Raw genomic sequence first — 21,911 nt, 5'->3', positions numbered from 1 at the left:
ATTCATATACTGAAAGCAATGGTGTTACCAACATACAACTGGTCTCAATGGTAGTTGGTGACTTGGTGTAGGATGTGGTGCCAAAATGTTAATGCTTTATAACCACACATTTTTTTTTCTACAAGCAAGTTAGGATATAAGCCAAAAGCAATGGATGCAAGCATTTTTATTTAGTGTACAGCTTGATTATAGTCATCTCTGATGTTATCATGTTACATGAAAGAACATCTAGAAAATTAACAAACCTAAGCTTTTTTTTTTTTGTGTCAGTGACTTTTCTTTTTTCATTCTTTGAAAAATATCCCCACTCATGTTTCTACCAACATACTGTCTCTAGGGTTTTCACCAGTGATGCAGCAATATGTGCATTTACTGTCCAGCCTTATCATATGTTTCCATGTATGAAATCTTTGTTACACAGATTCTTTTATTAAATACTATGTGACAGGCAAGTTTGAAAATAATCTTGTGGAAATAGCAATATCATAGTGGTGGTTGTTTTATTCTTTAATCCAACATGAAATGCATAAAAGAAATCTAATACTTTAATTTCTGCATTATTATATTGTCCATGTGGTAATTCTTGGCAGTAATATGTGAAGTTAATTTTTATTATAGAATCTGTACATTTCTGACATACAGGATATTACAAAATCTGTCACAAGTAGTATGTGTACATCATTAAGGAGAAAACGAGATTTGTTTTCTGGCCTTAGGCTCAAGCAAGAAGTCCTACTATGTAAGTATTCAATCACTACATTGAAGAAATTATTTTCTTTGCTTATACTATACAATAATATCTTAATGAAGTGAATTGGCCTTTTATGTTTTTTCATCATTTCTTTCCTTTTCAATTTGAACTTCTATTTGTTGCTTGTGTGAATTATGATGCTGAAATATCTGATTTCGGTGCTTTATCTGTATGTGGATTTGTGTCAGATTGCTCTTTTCTAAAAGTTTACTGTTCAAATTTCGAACTTTGACTGATAACTGGTTCAATGATTGTAGTCTTAAAAAAAATTCTATAGTTCTGAAATATCATCCTGGATTAGTACTCCTCATCTCGTGATGTTGGACCAATGGGAACAGAAACTTTTATGGATTCGGCTAACTGAAGTTTTGGATGGAGCTGTGTGGACCCTTTTCCCTTTCCTATTTTGTGGCCATTGTTTGAGTTGTGGAGTTAAATGGGTTTGAGTCTGATTCTGGCTCATGCCTGGACCAAGCTGATCTAGACCTTTTTCAGCCCTGTCTGGTTCTTGTAGGCAGCCTGGCCTATTTCAAGCAAAGTTGGCCAGTGACAGATATATCTGATGACATAGCAGTTGATTTAACAGCTTAGGGTCTGTTAGGACTCTAGCTAGGAGAGTCCTAATTGAGAGGGGCATACATGTAAAATCTACCTAAGCCGATCCCTATTAAAGAGGTGAAGAAGCCAGCTAGGGTTTGGAGGTTATTTCTTAGAGAAGAATTATGAGTTGTAAAGGAATAGGAGTCTTGAGTAGGAGTCCTATTAGGAGTCTTGAGTAGGGGTCTTAATTGAGTATGAGTCTTGAGTAGGAGTCCTATTAGGAGTTAGGGTTTAGAAACCCTATAAATAGTCATGTATTCATCCTCTTTTGATAAGCAATATATGAATATTTTCTGCCGCGTTTGAGCAGCAACTTGGAGGGAGGAACCCCTCTAGAGTTCCAAGGAGATCGATCCCCTAAAGAGATCAACCCCAAGTTAGAATCTGCAAGGGTTCTAACACAATACCAGTGTATTGACACATGGTACGTTGGTGCGTACCGATGTTTTGGTGAGGAAGAAAAGGAGGGAGAAGAGGAAGGGGTGATGGAGTAACAAAAGGATGAAGGAAGAAGACAAAGCGGTGGAGGAGGAAGAAGAAGAAGAGGAAAAAGAAGAAAGAAAAAGAGGAGTAGCGGCATTGTACGCAAGAAGAGGGCTCATGTTTGCAAGCCCTAATTTTTTTTAATCTTGAGTTGGATAGGGCCCCAGCACTTTTTTTGTTTTTTTATTATTTTAACCGGATCGCCCGAAACGGGGGTGGTCGTTCGTGTATCGGCCCATGCCCAGACCGATATGTACCGCCTATACCATATCGTTTCGAGCAATACAGCAGTCCTTGGTCTTAAGGGCTGATATTTCCAGTTAATTTGCTTGTTTGTCATTTCTATATGCTCTCCAGTTAGTATTATAGAACAAATTACTGTTTTTTGTCCCATGATTTCCATACTGCTAAAGCTGCTGAAAGCTCTTCATTTTGGCAGGTCTCATAGATCAGTTTATACATTCAAGTGAAAATGTCGACATATTAGAGTTACTAAAGCATTTACATCCTAAGGTATACTTGGACCAATTGTTATTCTGTTGGTCAATTTATAATTCCTTTAACACAGGCTGCTTTATTCTAGGTAATGCTGGGGATACCACTTTTGGAAGGGACCAACCCAGCCTCTTGTTTCCCCCAAATTGTTATTGGCTCTGAAGCCATTTGCTACAGTTATATTTGGAGTGAGGTTTGGGTTCTCTCTTTTCCTTTCATAATCACATGGCTTCATAAATCAGCAATCAGGATAAAGACTGTTCTGTTTGATACTACATTAGACAAAATTTTTATTTTGTCATCGTGTCATGCGAGAATTCTGCACCCTTGTGTATTCCTTTGAACCTTAAAACGAAGCTTGGTACTTATTGATTGTTGTGGTACAGTATGCCTCGATTCACCAATAAAATAACTAAAAAAATAATTCATATGATAGAATTGACTAGCACTATAACTCAGAACTCCTCTTGTGGAAACTTTGAAATTTGAATTTTTCTTTATAAACTATTTTTTACAAAAGCCATATATTTCAATAACTTATGAATTTGTGATGTTATACTCAGTAAATGTTTAATTATCATCTATTAAATGATGTCTCATGTTTAACCTAGATTGTTTTTTAGTTAGACTTTCTTAGTTGTCTTTCATATTAGACTCTTAATCTGTTAGATCATGTCCAAGAAATTGAATCTAGTCAATGCTATCAGATCCAAGAAATTGTTATTTCTGATTCCAATCATTGACATCCTGCAAAAATATTGTAGCAAAAATGTTTTCTGTCTGAAGTAAAAAGGAAATTGCTAATAAATCGTTGATCTTACAGGTTGTTGCTGCTGACATATTTGCAGCAAAGTTTCAGGAGGATTTGCTGAATCAGTATGCAGGGTTGCAGTTCAGAAATAAGGTAATTGTCTAATATTGATTAGACGTAATTTCCAAAAGAATAGCAGTTTAACAATGTTTGGTCAAAATACCCTCTAGTTATTCAATCAGACAAATGATCATTATTTAGGAGTTAGATTTGATCTATTTCTACAATGGATTCAAGCTTCAACCAAGATGTCTTGTTTTGGTTGAAGCTTCTTTCCAACAGGGACATGACTGGTTACCCGGGCTTTCAGGCATGTCTTTAGTCAGTAACTAGAATCAATTTTGATTATTGACATGGTTGGACCGATATGAGTCTGGTCCATTGAGGCATACTGTGCATTGGTGTGTCAGAATATACCACAGTTCATTGTGGAAGAGGATGGGAGGAAAAGGAGGAGATAAGCCAGAGTGGGCGGTGGGCATGTGGGCTTCCTTCTTCTACCACTCCTACTCTTTTCTTTCTTCTTTTCTGGTTATCAAATCAGTAAAAAATGATTAAAATTTGCTAAATCTAATCAAGTTTGATCTAGTCATTTGAACTATAAAGTCAATGAATGGTCTAAATCAGATTGGTGTTAGATGATAACTATGTGGTGTTGTACCATATGAAAATCAGCTGAAATTGCAAACTATGATCACAGTATTCTCATAATCTAATATTAGAAAATTTGCAAATGATCAATTCTCATGCAACAAACTCGAGTAGTTTGCTCCTAATAATTTGAGCTAAGTGTTTTGGACTTTATTAATGTGGTATACTTGATTCAAGTTAGCTTGTTAGTTGCAGTGGGTTGTGATAATGATAGCCTATGCTATAGTATAATTTTTTACATCAATTTTAAGTATATATTCACAGAAGTAGCCTCTCTGCTTATGGAGTAAAACTCACATTGACTGTTGCTACACATTGGCGGGAGCTTTGTACACTGTCCTCCTTTTTTCTAATTTCAACTGCATCTATGCCTTTTTGCCAAAAAAAAAAAAATTGATTCTAAACTTAACTAAATCTTAAAAACCAATCATTCCAGTCCAATTTCACAGATCAGAGAATTGAAGTTTACACAAACAGAACATGCTGTTTGAGACGGGATGATCTTTGATGATAAACACCTTGTCTTGTGAGGTTATAGGAGAAAAAGATGCATCTTAAATGGTAATATATTACGGAATATTCTGGACCTGGAAAAAAACATTGAATATATTCAATTATGATCTCAGTATACGGTGACAGAAGTCCCTTGCATGACACTATCTGTGATCTATATCGTGGATAATGCTAAAGAGCAGAATGAATTGGCATTGTGGCATCCACTTACTCTTCATATTGTAAACAAGACTTTTTGTTTACAGGAGTTTAATTGATTGAAAAAAATCAGATTTATATCCTTTAAACAAAGAACATATGAGCTCTAGGAACTGGGTACACAAATTATGGTCATTTATATATGTTACTTATTGTTAATCGGTATATATGCAAATGATATTCCTTATCTGCAGAATTCTTAATGTACTACAGTCTCTCAATGCAGAAACACTTTAAATCACTAAATTCTTAGTGAGCCATAGAGGAAGAAAAGGTTGACAAATGGTTCTATTTCATATATTTATGAATGTTAGTTTAAAAATTCTTTAAAGTGGTTGAGTGTGTGTCTCATATGCTTGTGATGTATCCCTATTCCAAGCTTTTTCATGGACGAAAGTCCATTATGCATCATCATCAAACCTTTTTTACATAAATATGCAGCTGTTGGCAGTCGACCATATGCTAGCCTTTTTAGTTCTGTTAAATAACTTCTGTACTAGCAGTGGAAAATATATGCTAAAGTATAACTAGCCCTAGAACTAAAATGTTAATTGGAAAGATCTACCTTCTTCTAGCAATTTAGGCTTTTAAATAATGGGAAAATTACAAAGGATTTGTTACTAAATTCAATTCTAGACTAGTTGTTCTTCTGTGCTATTAATTTGTGATTTCATTTCAATATCTAGAATTGGTATGATCACTATTATGCAGGTATTAGCTCCAGGAGGAGCCAAGGACTCCCTTGAGATTCTGTCAGATTACTTGGGAAGAGAGCCAGCAATTCATTCATTTATTGAGAGCAAAACCAGAAATAGCTTGTAAAGGGCATGCATACTCATTGAATGTGTTCCAACATTAACTTAAGTCGGCTGAACTTTCTCAGAGCATGACTCCAAGATTATGATTCCGATGAGTTTTTGTGTTTTTGTGAAATCTTTTCAAATGTTGGTGTGGAAGTTTGTCAATGGGCTGTTGCTTTTAAATCAGTCGTTTGATGTTATATGGCATTAATTATATGGAATCGACACAGCCAATATGATCACAGAGAGCGCTTGACTTGGTATAGATTGCTTGATGAGTGACAAGGTTTTGTCCGAGACTTAACTGCTGGATACGTGCATGTGGATTAACAAGTGCTGCACGATGGAACAGGAGTTTCTTGTGATTCTTCATATTCATTACAATGCAGTGTTATTTTAGGGTCTGCTTCCAACTCCTAATTCATTGTCTCTTTTGTTGCCGAGGGCTTAATCATATATCCATTTTTTTTTCTATTAACGTGCAGTGTTATGTTAGGGTTCCTCCATTATTCAAATCAAGCAGTGAGCAAGGCAGGTACCGTTTGCTGTCCCTTCTGCAACTAACGACCTCATTTTGATGAGTTGTTCTATTCAGTGCTTGGAACAGCTAAAGGAGACTTTGATGCTAGGTGGGGAAAAGAAAAGGTACTGCTTTCCGCCCTTTATATTATTTCTTTACTAGTTAACATGGTAGGTCACAGGGAGTCGGCTTTTGGGCCCCCGCATCTACCACAAGAGATTCCCACACTTGATCTTTTATTTAGACTCTATCGTACTAATATAGAGCATTTTCATAGGGAGCCCCAACATTAGGGAGCATCTCGAAAACGTCCGTGGCTTTCAAATTAAGTATTGACTGCACGTTAGTTCATATACTCAGACAAGTTAAGTAAATTTGTAATAAAATATAAAAAATAAACCAGTGAGAAAACTAATTGATTTTTTTCTTTTAATCTTTCCAAACTTTAGAACGACCTTTATATTATCAAATCATTATTAATTAAAGAATCTTAAATAATAAATTAGTATGGTTTTATTGAGGTTATAGGTCATATAGATGAGATTTTCCATCAAATAAGTTGATGGTTGATGAACTTTGTTGCCTCACTACTGTCACAAGCTTTGACAGGTTTCGTTAAATATGCGACGGTCAAACAGTCTTATGCTCATCAGCATCTTCTCCAGCGGCAAATGGATTGGATGTGGTGGGCTTCGGCTGGTCCTGCGAAGCGGAACCCACTTCCTTCGTGATGCCTTGCATCGCCAACATCCCCAGCAAGCTTCTTTGCTGTCGTCATGCCGAACCGAACGGAAGCGAGGTGGAGGCGGTCATCATCATCCCCACCGCGCCAGTCGAGCAGAACTCTGCTGCCTTCCCGGGGCTGCCCATCTCGAGCCACTCATACAATCAGAGGAAAGGGAGGTGAGGTGGCTGGTGGGCCCCGCCGCATTGACTTTTCGAGGCCCGGAGAGTAGCAGCATTTCCCGAGTCGTGGTTTCGTTTGGGGGATTTCCTTTTTATTTTATTTTATTTTTTCTTTTCCGTGCTGGTCATCCTAATCGGCTCAATAAACAATTCCACAGATCAGAGGGGGGAAATTAAGAACAGGGTTGGGGGGTCTCCCTTTTTCCTTGTATTGTTTGTTCTCTCTCTCTCTCTCTCTCGATCCTCCTCCTCTTCCAATTGGAGCAACGCGGCAGCGGGCGATCAGAAGCGAGGTGGAAAGTCCGCTTTCTGGAGCACCAATAAGATAAAGGTAGGCTTTTGTTAGATATTTTCCGCTCTGCAATTATGGGGTTTTCTTGTTCGATCCGGAGATGGCCTCTCTTATAATAATTTTTCGTCTTTGACTTCGTCATTCGGTGCATCTTACCTTCGATTTCATCTTGAAAACGCTGTCCTGAACACTCCAGATCGCCACCAGCTCGTTCCGGACCTCCGAATCGGCTCGAGGCCTTTTGATTGAATCAAGCTTCGCAGTTGATTTAGGCGCTGGGACCGTCTTCTTTGATTGCGCCGGAGACGCCAGTCTGACGAATTGAGAGAAGCAAGGTGGAAAATTTTTTACGTTTTCGGTTTCATCTGTGCTTGGTAATGGGTCTTTGTGTAGAGAAATTTCTCCTCTTGTTGTGAATGTCTTTAGGTCATGAAGAAACCAATGTGGAACTTGTCAAGGAATTCATCGTAAATTCCCTTTATTATCTAATGCACGATGGTAAAGTAAGGCCTGTGAGGCTACAAGCAGTGTCTGCCAGCCAAATAACCCCTTATTCATAAACGATTTGTCCTCAGACACATTCTCAAGGGCCCCATACTCTGTTCTCCGACTCAGTTGCCTGCCTGCAAGCATGATTAAACAGATACTAAACCGGCTCCCCCGAAAGCCATCAAAGTCATCGGATAGTCGTGATTCAGTTACTGGTCCAACTCCTCCATCATCATCATCTTCAATCAGCTCAAGAAATGGGGACTTGCAAGCCGGTAGAATCACAAATCTTAGTAATCAGATCCCTCCTGGATCGAGTCCTGGGATAAATCAACTAAACAAGTATGCTCCAGCTGTTAATTCGAGGCCGAATGGCAATTATGTGGTCCCAGTTTATGAAGCATTGCCAAGCTTTAAGGATGTCACAAGTTCTGAGAAGCAGAGCTTGTTCATGCGAAAGTTGGATTTGTGCTGTGTTGTGTTCGACTTCACTGACCCGGCAAAGAACTTGAAGGAGAAAGACATAAAACGACAGACATTGTTAGAGCTTGTTGACTATGTGACTTCAGCAAGTGGAAAGTTTCCAGAGAATGTCATGCAAGAGACTACCAAGATGGTGTCCATCAACTTGTTTAGGAACCTGACTATTCCACCTCGAGAGCACATGGTTTTGGAAAAAATTGATGCAGATGAGGAAGATCCTGTAATGGACCCTGCATGGCCACATTTACAGATTGTCTATGAGTTCTTTCTGCGGTTTGTTGCATCTCCAGAGACTGATGCTAAGCTGGCCAAGAGATATATAGATCACTCCTTTGTTCTTAAGCTCCTTGATCTCTTGGATTCTGAAGACCCTAGAGAGAGGGAGTACCTAAAGACGATACTTCACCGAATTTATGGTAAATTTATGGTGCACAGGCCATTCATTAGAAAAGCCATTAACAACATTTTTTATCAGTTTATCTTTGAAACAGAAAAGCACAATGGGATTGCAGAGCTTTTGGAGATTTTGGGAAGTGTTATCAGTGGATTTGCATTGCCACTGAAGGAAGAGCATAAATTGTTCCTTGTACGTGCTCTAATCCCACTTCATAAGCCAAGGTGCATTGCTATGTACCATCAGCAGTTATCATATTGCATAACACAATTTATTGAAAAGGATTGCAAACTTGCGGATACTGTTATAAGGGGCTTGTTGAAATACTGGCCTATCACAAATAGTTCAAAGGAAGTCATGTTCTTAGGAGAGTTAGAAGAGATCCTAGAAGCAACTCAGCCGGCAGATTTCCAGCGATGTATGGTTCCACTGTTCCGCCAGATTGCTCGCTGCTTGAACAGTTCTCACTTTCAGGTACCAATCCTTGCCGTTTCACTTCTAATGACAGATCATGCACTAATTTATGAATTTTATGCTTCATTCTGATTATATTTTCCTGCCATAGCTTTTCTGTTGTTGTCCCCCTTTACCCTAAAAAAGAAGGAAGTTTTTCTTGTAGGAATCATAATTGGATTGGTATGATCCTTGCAGACATTTTCTAGGTTGTTATCATGATGGCATTGCTTGTATTAGCTATTCTGAAACTTCATTGTGATACTTTATGTGGATGTCATATCTACATGGAATGTTAGTTTATTTTGTCAACGCTAATACTCCTTTTGAATGCACTGGGTCATTGTCTTCTGCTTATGGTTGAACTAAGGCAGTAGTGTTCAGCTTCTGGTTAAACTATGACAGTAGTTCTCCACAATAATGTAAATATATATTTCAAATGTCATTTATTGGTCAATAAAAGTTGTAGTTTACAAATTTGTTTGATGAGAGTAATATCAATTTTTTTATGATTATGGTGTTTTAGAAACAGAAAATAGGAAAATGAATTTTCACGTGCTATGTTTAATCAGGTTCTGTTAATTAAGGTTCATATTATTCATTGAACGCTTGGAAATAAGTGTTTATTTTTTATTCTTAAGCTTGTGTATAATCTAAATTTTCAGTGGTTGAATGGTTAAAATCATGGAACTAACTTCATTGCATGCAAGAGAAAAGGTTCATTGCACTTAATGCTATCCTACCATCTTCTTTGTGAGTCTTGTGGAAGTGCACTTTGTTTTCTTTTGTAAATTGGTCTTCTTTTGTTCATCTTATTCCAACTGAATTAACTCTATGGAATGAGTTTGCTTCCATATGATGTTTCTCACAACTTTCTGAATCAATCAGAAAGATTTCAAGATGCCAAGGTTGTTTGTTCATAAGCAACTCAGATTAGCTGAGTACTAGGGCTCAATAATTTCTCTGTTTGATAAGGCATGTGGCTTTTGCTATGTTCACATGGATGCTTAAATGACCTCAACTTGTATATGTTGATGTACCATACGCCTCAACTTGTACATATTAATACATGCTTCTACAAGATATATCTTTTGCTCGTAGAGCTCGATAATTTCTCTGTTTGATAAGGCATATGGCTTTTGCTATGTTCATATGGATGCACAAATGACCTCAACTTGTATGCATATATGTTGGTGTACCATATGTAGTTACATATGAATGAATGCTTCTACAAGATACATCTTTTGCTTTGCATTTGAATATATTTATTCAAGTATGCATGTTACGCTTTTGTTACTCTTAAATTTACTTATGATACTGATGTTATTAATTATTATTTGTTTGGTGATGCCATACTTATGCTTTTTGTAACTTTCTTGAAAAAAAAACCAATGCTTCACTAGTCAGCTATTAGTATAATTATGATGAATATTATTATAAATCCCTAGTCTTTGGGCAAGGCTTTATGGAACCTTAAGGTTGACTGGCTGTATAAATATCTAGGCCAGAGCTACAGCATCAAGGTGTGTTTTAAACTAGTAAATGCTTTATTTAAGGGAAGATTCAGTGACACATTTCGGGCCTTTCTACTAGCATTTAGTACTTGGGCTTCCTTGGTCACCTTTTGTTGCATTGTCCTCCTAGTCACTCACCAGCTGCTGTTTTATGTTTCATCATGATACATGTGCTTGTTACATATTTTCTTACTGCACTTGAAGGAGTTCTTTATTTGGTAGACTTTCTGATGCATTTTGTTGCTTACTCTCTTCCATACAGTTCTCCCTTTTAACTTCTAGGCACATGCCTACAATTGGAATTCCTATAATTGATGATCATTTTGAAACAGAAGTATGAGATGGGGATTAGTGGATTAGTACAATTCAAGGTCACATGTGGTGTATTCTTTACATAGTTTGTCGTATCAGTCAATTGCAATACATCACATGATTTATATTCGTATCAACCAAGGATGATCTCATTTTGTCCAATCTCTCACCCTTTTGCTGGAAATTAATCGAAACTGGTCAGAATTGATCATAGGTAGTTAGAACTCTGGGGAACAAGTTGTCATAATAAATGGGGGATGCCATGGAATTCTAGATTAATCTTAAATCTCATGAAATTAATGTATTGCTACTTTTGCATTACCTAACACTTGACCACATGGTGATCAAAGAAGCATACAGGAATTGGTTGCTCTCTTCAAAGCTGCAGGTGGGTAAATTTTGGGCTTTTGTGTGACATTATAGATAATTAGTTGCTACATTGTTATCTTTGTATAACCTGATTAGTATTAATTTTTATAATAAATATACGTTATTATTCTTTTAATGCATTGTTCTCCATTATTTTTCTGTTCAGAGTAGCTCCTTCTAGTTCAGGTTTCTCTAGTTCGAGGAAGAGAAACTCATCTCAGAGATTAAACAAAAGTTAAATACTTGATTTGCTGAAAATTGTTGGAGTCACAACAAAAAGAAGCTCCATGCTCAATATGCTTTTGGGGCTTACAGGATTCCTTATTAATAATACTCTCAAACACATTCCCTATCTAGACTACAAAAGAAGTCCAATTTCACAGAGCAACCTCTGTTTCATTTTCCCTAATAGGTTTATTGTTTACAATGTTTTTTTGTTGACAATAGCCTCTAGCGATTAAATATACTAAAACAGGCTAATTTTATCATTGAAAATCATTGAAAAATTGCAAAAAGATAATGAATGGGTGTTAAGATTTTTTTAGGGCTCTCAAACCTCCTTATTCATGAACTATTAAAGCTCTAATTCTATTTACAATATGCTGCAATAAAAATATGATTAAAATAACCCAAAAATTTGCATGTATTCTCTCTTCCTTGTTTCGGTCAAATAACGTTATTGGATTTCACTCCCAATGGGACTGTGCTGATTGTTATCAGGAATCAGGATTCTGAGTGTTACTATATTCACTCCTTTGAGATCCTATCGCATAATCAGGATTTAATTAGGAACAGGAACTTCTTGACAAGATTGGGGTACTCTCCCAAGACTCTTGATTTGATTTGCAATTAGGATTGGGATTGGAAAATCCTATTTAAATGCGCCACATGGATCTAAAGATTACTTGGTTTAAGTTGTGGGGTTTGGTGACTGGTTGACTTGCTGAATCAGGATTACTGTTTTAGCTCCTCTTTTTATTTCCACCTTGTGCATCAGTGTTACCTTCATGGTTGTTGAACATCAAGCAAGTCAATGAAGTCGTTTAAGTCAATATAGAAGTCCTGCAGTGTTCAGCTTTGGACTCTCGTATTTCTTTTGATCCTGAGCTCCATGATGTTTTGGAAGTCTCAAATTGTCTTTAAGTTGGTCGACAAACCACCCACATGCCTAAAATGTTGCCATACTCCAGCTTCAGTGGGATGTGGTAGAGATCCCCTTCAAACTATTCTACTTGAATATTTAGTTACTAGTATAACGTAATTGCATGATTTTAGGCACTATATTTATTGTCCACTAACTACCAAGCCACTGTAAGGTACAACTGCTACCACCTTGGGCTTCAAATTTTGAACTCAAGGTTGATGAAGTTTTGAGTTAAGACAGTTCAGTTGTAAGCCAAGCCTGTGGACTAAGGACAAGGTTAAGTCTAGCTTAGTCTAGGTTATGGTATTTGGATCTAAATATAAATCTTTAAAAGTAAGGCTGTGTACGTTGGCCCTTCCTAGACCTTGCATTGACAGGAGCTATGTGTACTGGGTATGCCCCTTTTTTATCTAAATATGAATCTTACTAATTTTTTACTTTTGGAGTATTTTTGCCCCTTGTTTGCATTATTTTATGCATCTACTTTGTATAGATATATTAAATTTGGACATCTTTAGATTTAGGAAAAAATCTTAATGTGTAAGGATTTCATTAAATGGCAATTTATTTTTAAATTAACTCAAGACTCAAAGTAATCTAGATTCTGAATAAGGGTAGCTGGTTATGTTATTTCCATTTCAGGCTGCCTATTATCTCCTCTCCCTCCTAATTTTCCTTTCTTCTCTCTTCTTCTTTGTTAGTCCCCAGTACAGTTTCTTTGCACATCATGTGGGTTATAGAAATTAAAGTTTTGTAGGTCTGACATTGATGTGATTAAGGATATGCATGATGGAGTTGTTTATGGTGTTAGAACTATAGATATGTAGTAGTATAACAATATCTATATTAAATTTGAGCTTTATGTCTTATATTTTTGCAATCATAATGGTAACCTTATCAAAGATGCATAAGATTGCAATCTGTGGTGTATGCTATTTGTTACAGCAATATATTTTATATACTAGATTTGAGTTCAAATACACTCTAAACATGTGCCACTGAGATGAACTTATATACCAGTTTTGGACCACTTCGATGTACAACACACACACACACACACACACACACACACACACACACACACACACACACACATATATATATATATATATATATTGTAGCTTTAGTAACTTATAGATAAGAGTAGATGCACGAAAACTGTTGATAGATTTTTTTATATATTGGATCAATTAATCAACAGGAAGGAGAGTTCGATGAAGATATTTTTAATAAGGTTGAAGTATGATGGTTAATGTAGAGAGTTCAAAGTGTTGAATGATTGTTGCTCTCCTTTGAACAAAATAAAAGTAAATTATTTACGTGCTCTGATACATGGTTTGAAATATTTCATCAAAGCATATGTATCAACATGTTGATACACTTGATATACTATGCAGTTTTATTATGTATTAATTCAATGATACCAAGCGGTACAAGGTAGTATAATGTCAGTATCTCATTCTGTACCAATCCAATAGGTTATCATCATTTAAATAGTATTATGATGAAAATTTGGTGTAGCCTGGATTGGATTAATCCAAAGTTTTTAATGGTGCAAATTTTGACCAATTCGGATCAAATTTACTTAAAAGTTTTGCTGCACTTGTTAAGGCTTCAAACTGTCATGGGTAAACCATCTTGAAAATCCAGGATGAGAGACTTCAACAAAAAGTTGGATATACGCCAACAATCTGATTTACATCTTTCATCCAAGCGAATAAGTGATCTCTTCCTCCTCCAAGTTAGGACCAATGTCAAGATCAAATTAGGTCATAAAAAAAGGTCCCAGTCCTGTTTGGATCATGAAATGAGGCTTAGTTTAATTTGGATTAGAAATATTATATTTTCAATTATTGTTCTTATAGGTAATTTTTTAATGCATCTAGAGTCATATTCTATGAGTTACAGAGACTTGTAACTGGGAGATTTTGTGGCGACGTGAAATTAATGAAATTTATGAAGTCCTATTTTGTTTAGGTCTGGGAGAGGACAGGAAAAAGTGTTTAAAGATAAAGGTCTTGTTAGCCCTAAAGATATAATTGAATTGAAGTTATCAAACTAATACTCTGTGTTGCTCCTTTTTATGTCTTCTCTTCTTCCTGTCCTGTATTAAATGTCTCATGGAGGATACCTTCTCTTGAAGAAAGAGGGTCCTTGATAAGAAGGGAAATATCCTATCAGTTAGCAGTAGGACGAGATGAGAATTTTGAGGTGGATACATGTACGAGTGCAATTAGGTATAATAAATGGAAGAAAAAATCTGAAAGGTTTTTACTAGGAATAATATGGGAGTGAACGCTTTCAGTTTAACTAGTTGAGCTAAGTAGAGTTTCGTGTGAAAAATCAAGCTGACCCCAAAGTTGGAATTTACAACTTGTTTTTACTTTAGCACCTTGCTTATGTTGGAGTAACCAAAGCAATTTGTGGACACAACGTATTTTGTGTAAAACAATTAATGCAAGGAATTGGAAAGCAAAGAAATTATATAAAACACAATTAACTTTAGTTTGGAGGCATGTTAGGATTGGCCGAAAAATTTCCTTCGTTATGTAGAGTTACGTAGTTGGCTTTATTTTTTACTTATTAAAGATTTTTGGAATCTTTATTATCCACACTAGACATCTAGACTTAGAGATAAGTTTGATACATTCATCTAGAGTATTGTCACATCCTTAGCTGGGATTCCCTAAGGCATGCTGTCACGGACAAAATTGTAAACAGGGTGTTTAATATAATGCTCATGTAGGTTCGTGTCTTTTCGTTTGTTCATGCTTTGCACAGCATGTAGAGGGACGGTCGAAGGCTTAACAATCCCAATTTAGTTGGGTTTGGTGGTTATTTTAGGCTTGTAAATAAAAGTTGTGTCATGTAGATACTTGTGAGAGATTTCGATCTGTAGTGGACCATTTTGGATCCTTTGTTGTGTAACCGTTCAGAGCTTGTGAAGTCTGTTTGTAATTTGCATTGGTTATTAAGTGTTTTTTGAAATGTTTGCTTGTAGATCCCGAGTGAGGCGCTTTCTCTAACCCGTTTTCTCTTTTGTAGGTCTTAAGGGACCATAGGAGGTTTTGGGGAGGCTGACCTTTGCAAACGAACACGCAAGGGTGCCGCATGACTTAGGCAAAACCAGCTAAATCCGTGACAGTGCGGCACCCAAGCGATACCTATCCGCAAAACCTCGTGTAATCCACAAAGGACCTGCACAATGAAGAAAAAGTTAAAAAAACGAATGTGAGGGTAATTTGCCATCATCATGCACGAAAAGGGCAAGATAACCAGGATCCAAAGCAACACAAAGCAACCGGCTTTTATTAGGAACGAAAGGGTCTCGAAAATAGGATGAACGAGCGTACACAAAGGGGGCTTCGAAGACAGATGTAGGTCCAATATTCACTTAGCACTTTCATCAAACAGAAAACGGACACACTAAAAACTTTGTATCACCCCTCAGACATACCCAAAGCCCCATCTGCCTCGGTGCCACCCAGGGGTTCCAAGGTGTTGAGATGACTCACGTTTCACACCGCTAGGATGTCAACCAGAAATCAACCCACGGTGTTGTTTTGAGCCATTTTCCCCTTTGTGCAACGTCGCATAGCAAAAAATGTTTTTGATTTTTACATGATTAATACATGAAATAAAAACATTGACAACAAACAAAAATGAGGTTGATAGTAGTGTTTTCTACCCCGTACAAGTTGCCATGAAGAAAACACCGAAAACATAAGAAAACAGTGAGAAACAAGAACCGAAAACTGTCATGGACAATCATCGAACTCCTTGTTTGCATTGCTCAATGACAGTATGTTGGTTGGGCTTACATGCTTCCATTCCTGTTCCATGTTTCATGATGTCTTAGATATCTTGCTATGTGATATTCCCGGTGCACAAGCATATTCATGTATTGTACTTTTCTACTTTTTCCCTTGGCCATAGAGTGCTTAAACCTACTCCAGTTGATCACCAAGGTGTCATAAGAAATTTTTTTAATTTTATTGATCTTAACAATGTTTCACCATTTTTTCATATACGGAATTCATCTCATTGGTGACAATGTTAATAGTAATATGAATTATCAACCATACTACATAGTACATATAGATGTTCTCAACTAATTGATCTTTTTTGTGCCAAATAACAATTTATTGCTAATTATAAAGTCTTACAATTGATAAAAATCTCAACTAGAATATAATGATTGATAGTGATCAAGAGAAATTTGTTGTAGTAATTGAATTTGCCCAAGTGTCCAATATTTCTTTGTATGATTGAATTGCACACTTGTGGACTTCCTCCCTACAAATCAGGTTTTCTCATCTTCAATTTTTGGAATTAAAAACTGATTATTATAAATTTATCATACATCAGCAAGTATACAGAAAATGTATTGGTTCTGATGATATGTTCAAGTCAACACCTCGTCTAAACACAAAAGAAAGCAATTAGTTGGTGTGTACTAATCTTAGTTTTGCTCACTGACTCTTTCTTCCACCTAAATGAATAAGTCAGGTAGTATATGAATAAAACAAAAATTTGTATTGTGATAGACACTACATATTTACAATACATATATGACCACTTTATTTATATTGAAGTCAAATGGTGGTCTGAGAAATTTTTCTTATTTTTTAATAAGAAGAATAGGCCTTGTAAATGTGGAGCATGGGGAATGAGGGGTGTCAATGAACACAGCATGCTGTTGTGTTGTGATCACCATGTAAATTTCCTTGCTTGATGCCCCACACATCTACGCCACTGTTTTTGGCATCATTCATCTATAAAGAATGATTACCATCAAAATCAGCATCAAGAAATTAACTGTCACTAAATAAATTTCCTTCTCTTTTAATACTAGTGTTGATTATTCTTGTTGATGAATGATTACTGAAGGAACCACATGGCCGATTTATGGGATAGATAGCTATAGGATGTAAAGTTTACAAAGGTAGAACATTTCTCAGATGATACTGTAGTTCAACCACATGGCCCATCTTTAGTAATTCCAACTTTGGCATGTATCTTGTCCTCGTATTTCAACTTGGATGAAGAATATATGGCAATAGTCAACGATTATACCTATAGCTATGTGGTATACAAGAATGACTCAGTTTGCCATAAAAGTGAATAAATCTAAGTTGACTGATTTTTTCTGGTAATTATGGTCCCCAAATGTTAATTGGATTTCCTGGGTCCAGCGTGCTGCCTTGTTATTAGAATTCTGCTGCAAGCCACGTGCCATAGAATGCGGTCATAGTTTTAAGAGTTGGGGATGGATGTCCAGTCTTGAATCTTCTGTTGCTCGTTATGCAGGTGGCTGAAAGAGCATTGTTCCTTTGGAATAACGATCATATAGAGAACTTGATTAAACAAAATAGCAAGGTTATATTGCCTATCATCTTTCCTGCATTGGAGAAAAACACGAAGAGCCACTGGAACCAGGCTGTTCAGAGCCTTACACTCAACGTCCGCAAGATTTTCACTGATCATGATCCTGATCTGGTTTCTGAGTGCTTGAAGAAGTTTGAGGAAGACGAAGCTAAAGACAAGGAAATCAGGTCGAAAGGGGAAGCCACATGGAAGCGCCTTGAAGAAATTGCTGCCTCAAAAGCTGCAAGCAGGGAGTCTGCGATTGATCCCCGAACCATACCACATCAAGTTCTGTCCGTTTAGTGCCATTTCTATGTGGTAGCTCAACATACTCAGTCTAACATGATATCATGGTCAATATCGATGTCTCGTAATTGTTGTCTTACCTTAATGCTTCGGTGTTGTCTGGTTTATCAGGTCCTCGAGGATCGAGAAGTTATCACACAGTCCGTGGGACGTGCTTGAAAAGAATATTGAAGCAGCAAAAAGTTTTTAGTCACTACAGGAAGACCATGACCGATAAATTTCTGATGCTTTTGGCTGTCAATCTAAAAGTTGATGTTATTAGGGATTTGCAGGCAATTGCTTTACCCATTAGTGTTTTCTGGATTGTTTATGGCTAGTATTTCTCATTGCAGTCTCCATTTCGTTGTAAATGAGTCCTGATTAAGGTCTTGAATGAATGTGATACCTTATTAGTAGTTGATAGTTCAAGATATATTGTCTTGTCCATCTTCTTTGTACAAGGAATCGGATTGCTTAACGTGCATCGAGGAATCTGTTCTTTGTTTTGAAGCTTGTCTATGTATAGTTTTTGTCAACCTTGCTGACATGTGACTTAGTCTCGTGGATCACTGGAATATGTCAACTTTGCATGCTATGGTCTTCCTTGCCATTAGTCATTATCACAACTCTGAGAGCCCAAAGCATACTTGGTTCCTAGTTTGGTTTCCTCGACCAATGAAAGATTCTTGTTTCCAGATTTCTGTGGAGCCTAAATTAGATGCTTCTTTGGAATGATCTTATATAAAATATTAGTTGTAGAACAAGTTTGTACTTCCGTTTCAATAAAAGGTTCTATTAGTTGATATCATCAACTACTGCTGCTCCCTTGTTCTTTTGTTCATGGAATTATTTCTTCTCGTTCCATCTACTGACAAATCAATTGCTTGTTTCGAGACCAATAAATTGAGTTCATGTCAGTCTCAACCTAATAATTTTGGATGAGAAGAAGTCGAAAGAAAGAAATCTACGCAAAGTTCAAACAAAATAAAAGACACGAGGTAAGATGTCATTTTAATATATGAATTTGGAAAAGCTTTTCTGCTGTCCATTATATTGTCTAAATTATCATGAGAATTGTTAGACTGAGATTTTCTCTCAGTCGATGATCAAGTGGACATTCTTACCAGTATTAAACAGACTAAAATGCGAATACCAGAGACCTTCAAACACTCAAACATTAAAAAAAATATTTCCATTACATTAAACCGTGAACTCGAATATGAGACCCATCACTGATGCAACAATGCACAAACTCAAACACTAACATTGCTAGATGAACATACAATCCTTGTTGAGGTCAAGTTAATTAGCAGCAAAAGATATGGGAAGTACTTCTCTTAAAGAGGCATCACTTTGTAGCTGTTCTTTATTCTTAACCACTCAGTAGTAATAGATAGATAGAAATAGATGTAGCAGTAGTGGTGGAATTCTGCAACTAAGAACAATAGGCTACTGCTGCAGCAGCAACCAAATATGAGAAGGATGAAGTGCTTCGATGTCTTAACATTTCCAGCCAGAAGCTGCGATGATGGGCTTCGACTTCCAACCAAGCACAAGGCACCCTTTCTCCTCGGCAATGGTGTATCCCTCAGTAGGCTTAAACTTCGCCAGCCACTGCTTCGCCTGAGCCATCATCTTGATGGGTGCCGGGTGGAATCCGGCGCGGCTCATCCTGCGACGCCACTGATCCACCCGCTCGTGCCTCTCCACCCTCGCCGGCCCCTCGCAGCTCACGATGTTCTTGATCTCCTCCGCGAAGTGGAACTGCTCCACCTTCGCGCGCCTCGTGTCGTACTTGGGCAGCATGGCGTCGAGCGAGTCGAAGATCGCCGAGTAGTAGTGCAGCGCCTCCATGAACCTGCCCAGGAAGAAGGGGCCGTTGTGACTCGAGTCCTGCTCCACCAGGACCAGCACCGCAGGCGACAGCTCGTGGATCACCTGCAGCACCGAGTTGAGCGCCCCTCGGCTCTCCTTGACGACGCAATGCAGCTGCAGGATGCTGTTGACGACGACGACCTCGCCTTGCTCGATCTCGAAGTCGTCGGTCCTCAGGTTCTCCAAGTTGCTCTCCAGGACGAGGAACTCGAGGTGTATGCCCAGGCTCGCGGCGTAGGATTTGAGCTCGTCGCCGATGGACTGCAGATGCTCGACGCGGGTGCCGACGCCGGTGATGCGGAGGCGGCGGGGCGGTGGGCTGCCCCGGCCGGCGAGGCTATCGAGCAGCTGCCGCCACTGGTGGCCATGGGGGAGCCCCTGGGTCATGCCGAGGTCCACCACGTGGACGGAGCTCTCTCCCTCAAGGGCTTCCAATATGGAGGCGTTGGCCACGAAGTGCCCGAACTGGAGGTACGGGCACAGCTCGTAGGCGAGGCGCAGCCCCTCGGCCTTTTTCTCGAGCGCCAGCGGCGGGACGGTGGCGGGGCCGACAATGCCGACGGCGCCGAGCGGCTGCACGAGCGCAAGGCGGTCTGAGAGGCCCTGCACGAAGCAAGACGCCACGCGCTGGAACGAAGTGCCGAGGACCAGCGCGCTGGCTTTGAGCTCGCACAGCAGCGCCGACGCCTGCGCCCGGTCGCGGCACGCCACCGCCTCGGCGCACGAGATGAGCAACTGCACCAGCCTCATGCCATCGCCGCTGCCGTCCTCGAAGACCCCATCGGATTCAGGCGATTCCTCGACCACCTCCAACGCCGAGATCCTCTGCTTGTAGGTGCGGAGCAGATCGCGGAAACGAAGCTTCCGGGCGTAATCCGAGCGGTCGTCATCAACATCATCTCCCCCGACGACGGTGATGGCCGCGACGCTGTTGGTGGTCCGCTGCTTCTTCCTTTGCCGAATGAGCTCCAGCGGAGGAGAAAACCACGCTGACGAGGCATGATCCCACGGAAGCAGGTTAAAGCAGACTGGATGCAGATCCATTTTAGCCATGTTCGATAGGCCGAGCTCGGCGCCATTGTCACCCATCCCCTCCTCATTGTAATTCAACTGTTGCAGTTGTTCTTCTTGAGGCTTCAAGTAGCATGCAGGAGACATTGGATATCGCAGCTTAACTCTCTCTCTCTCTCTCTCTCTCTCAGATCTAACAAATCGCAACACAAGTAAAGCTTATAAATCTCTCTCTCTCTCTCTCTCTCTCTCTCTGTCTCTCTTTCTCTCTCTCTCTCTCTCTCTCTCAGATCTAACAAATCGCAACACAAGTAAAGCTTATAAATATCTCTCTCTCTCTCTCTCTCTTTCTCTCTCTCTCTCTCTCTCTCTCTCTCTCTCTCAGATCTAACAAATCGCAACACAAGTAAAGCTTATAAATATCTCTCTCTCTCTCTCTTTCTCTCTCTCTCTCTCTCTCTCTCTCTCTCTCTCTCTGAGCTAACAAATCGTAGCACAAGTAAAGCTTTTACTTCTGCTCCTCGATTGACAAACTTCGACGTCAAGACAACAGCAAAACGTCGGTCACTTTGTGCATCTACGTATCGAAAGATGTATCGACATGAGTCAAAAGAACATAATTGGGCGACAACGTCAATGGCATAAGCTACTGCAACACGAATCCCGTACGGTGAGAAGAACCAGCAATCTTAATAGTCGTGCTCCCTTTCGCTGCAGCATAACTCCAGCAGTAATGGGGAGTACAATATGCTTCACCACTCGTTTTCTCACCATCAGGGAACACTGCTCATCTCTCGCAATAAAAAAGCTTCCTCGAGTTCTGAAGGGAGACAAGAAGCCGGCCATCAACCATAAAGAATCTAATGAAACCATGACAAAACAATTAGGATTCTTGGTCACACCCTTCTTGACATGGTCAGAATCCAACAGGAAGTGATGTGGTATTGACTTTTTTGACACAAGGAAGTGGTTTATTAATCATGCTTGATGCGTAAGCATGATTAATCGTAGCGAAACAGGGAAAGATTATTCCAGGAATACTTGGTTGCTTCAAGGAGTCTATGGTGGAGGAATCCGGATATACTACACTTTCGTTAGGAACAATGTTGTGTGCGTGTTGTATCCTCACCATTTCGTGTACATTGTTTGAGGGAGAATCTTGCTATTGAAATCTTCCAAAGAGTCGAAATCATAA

At 38.7% G+C, this 21,911-nt stretch overlaps 3 protein-coding genes across 9 annotated transcripts in view; 2 read left to right on the top strand and 1 right to left on the bottom strand.

Moving 5' to 3' along the window:
- Positions 1-5,544, top strand: part of LOC135583018 (probable thimet oligopeptidase) — a 28,852-nt gene extending 23,308 nt beyond the window's left edge. For all 4 annotated transcript variants that reach the window (XM_065119465.1, XM_065119464.1, XM_065119466.1 and 1 more), the window contains 5 exons: positions 643-739; positions 2,274-2,347; positions 2,418-2,522; positions 3,153-3,233; positions 5,214-5,544. In XM_065119465.1, the coding sequence (XP_064975537.1) occupies positions 643-739; positions 2,274-2,347; positions 2,418-2,522; positions 3,153-3,233; positions 5,214-5,324 (468 nt within the window). In that variant the 3' untranslated portion in view covers positions 5,325-5,544. The remainder of the gene's footprint in view (positions 1-642; positions 740-2,273; positions 2,348-2,417; positions 2,523-3,152; positions 3,234-5,213) is intronic.
- Positions 5,545-6,446: 902 nt separating this feature from the next.
- LOC103994128 (serine/threonine protein phosphatase 2A 57 kDa regulatory subunit B' theta isoform) lies at positions 6,447-18,340 on the top strand. Of its 4 annotated transcripts, XM_065119468.1 has the most exons (6): positions 6,447-7,059; positions 7,217-7,355; positions 7,447-8,408; positions 8,484-8,860; positions 17,489-17,863; positions 17,963-18,340. In XM_065119468.1, the coding sequence occupies exons 3-5, from the start codon at positions 7,652-7,654 to the stop codon at positions 17,846-17,848; spliced, it is 1,494 nt and encodes a 497-aa protein (XP_064975540.1). In that variant the 5' UTR covers positions 6,447-7,059; positions 7,217-7,355; positions 7,447-7,651; the 3' UTR covers positions 17,849-17,863; positions 17,963-18,340. The 4 variants fall into 4 exon arrangements, with proteins under 4 accessions (XP_064975540.1, XP_018685913.2, XP_018685912.2 ...); XM_018830368.2 differs by having other exon boundaries at positions 7,217-8,408; XM_018830367.2 differs by having other exon boundaries at positions 6,449-7,059; positions 7,447-8,860.
- A 727-nt stretch (positions 18,341-19,067) lies between these two features.
- Positions 19,068-20,942, bottom strand: LOC135618404 (GRAS family protein RAD1-like). The gene has a single exon (XM_065119291.1). It carries the CDS (start codon positions 20,861-20,863, stop codon positions 19,331-19,333), a length of 1,533 nt encoding a protein of 510 aa, XP_064975363.1. The 5' UTR covers positions 20,864-20,942; the 3' UTR covers positions 19,068-19,330.
- Between the last annotated feature and the right edge of the window lie 969 nt (positions 20,943-21,911).

The sequence above is a fragment of the Musa acuminata genome, chromosome BXJ2-8 (assembly GCF_036884655.1).
Source record: "Musa acuminata AAA Group cultivar baxijiao chromosome BXJ2-8, Cavendish_Baxijiao_AAA, whole genome shotgun sequence".
NCBI lineage: Eukaryota > Viridiplantae > Streptophyta > Magnoliopsida > Zingiberales > Musaceae > Musa > Musa acuminata.
This window is presented reverse-complemented; position numbering and strand designations above follow the sequence as displayed.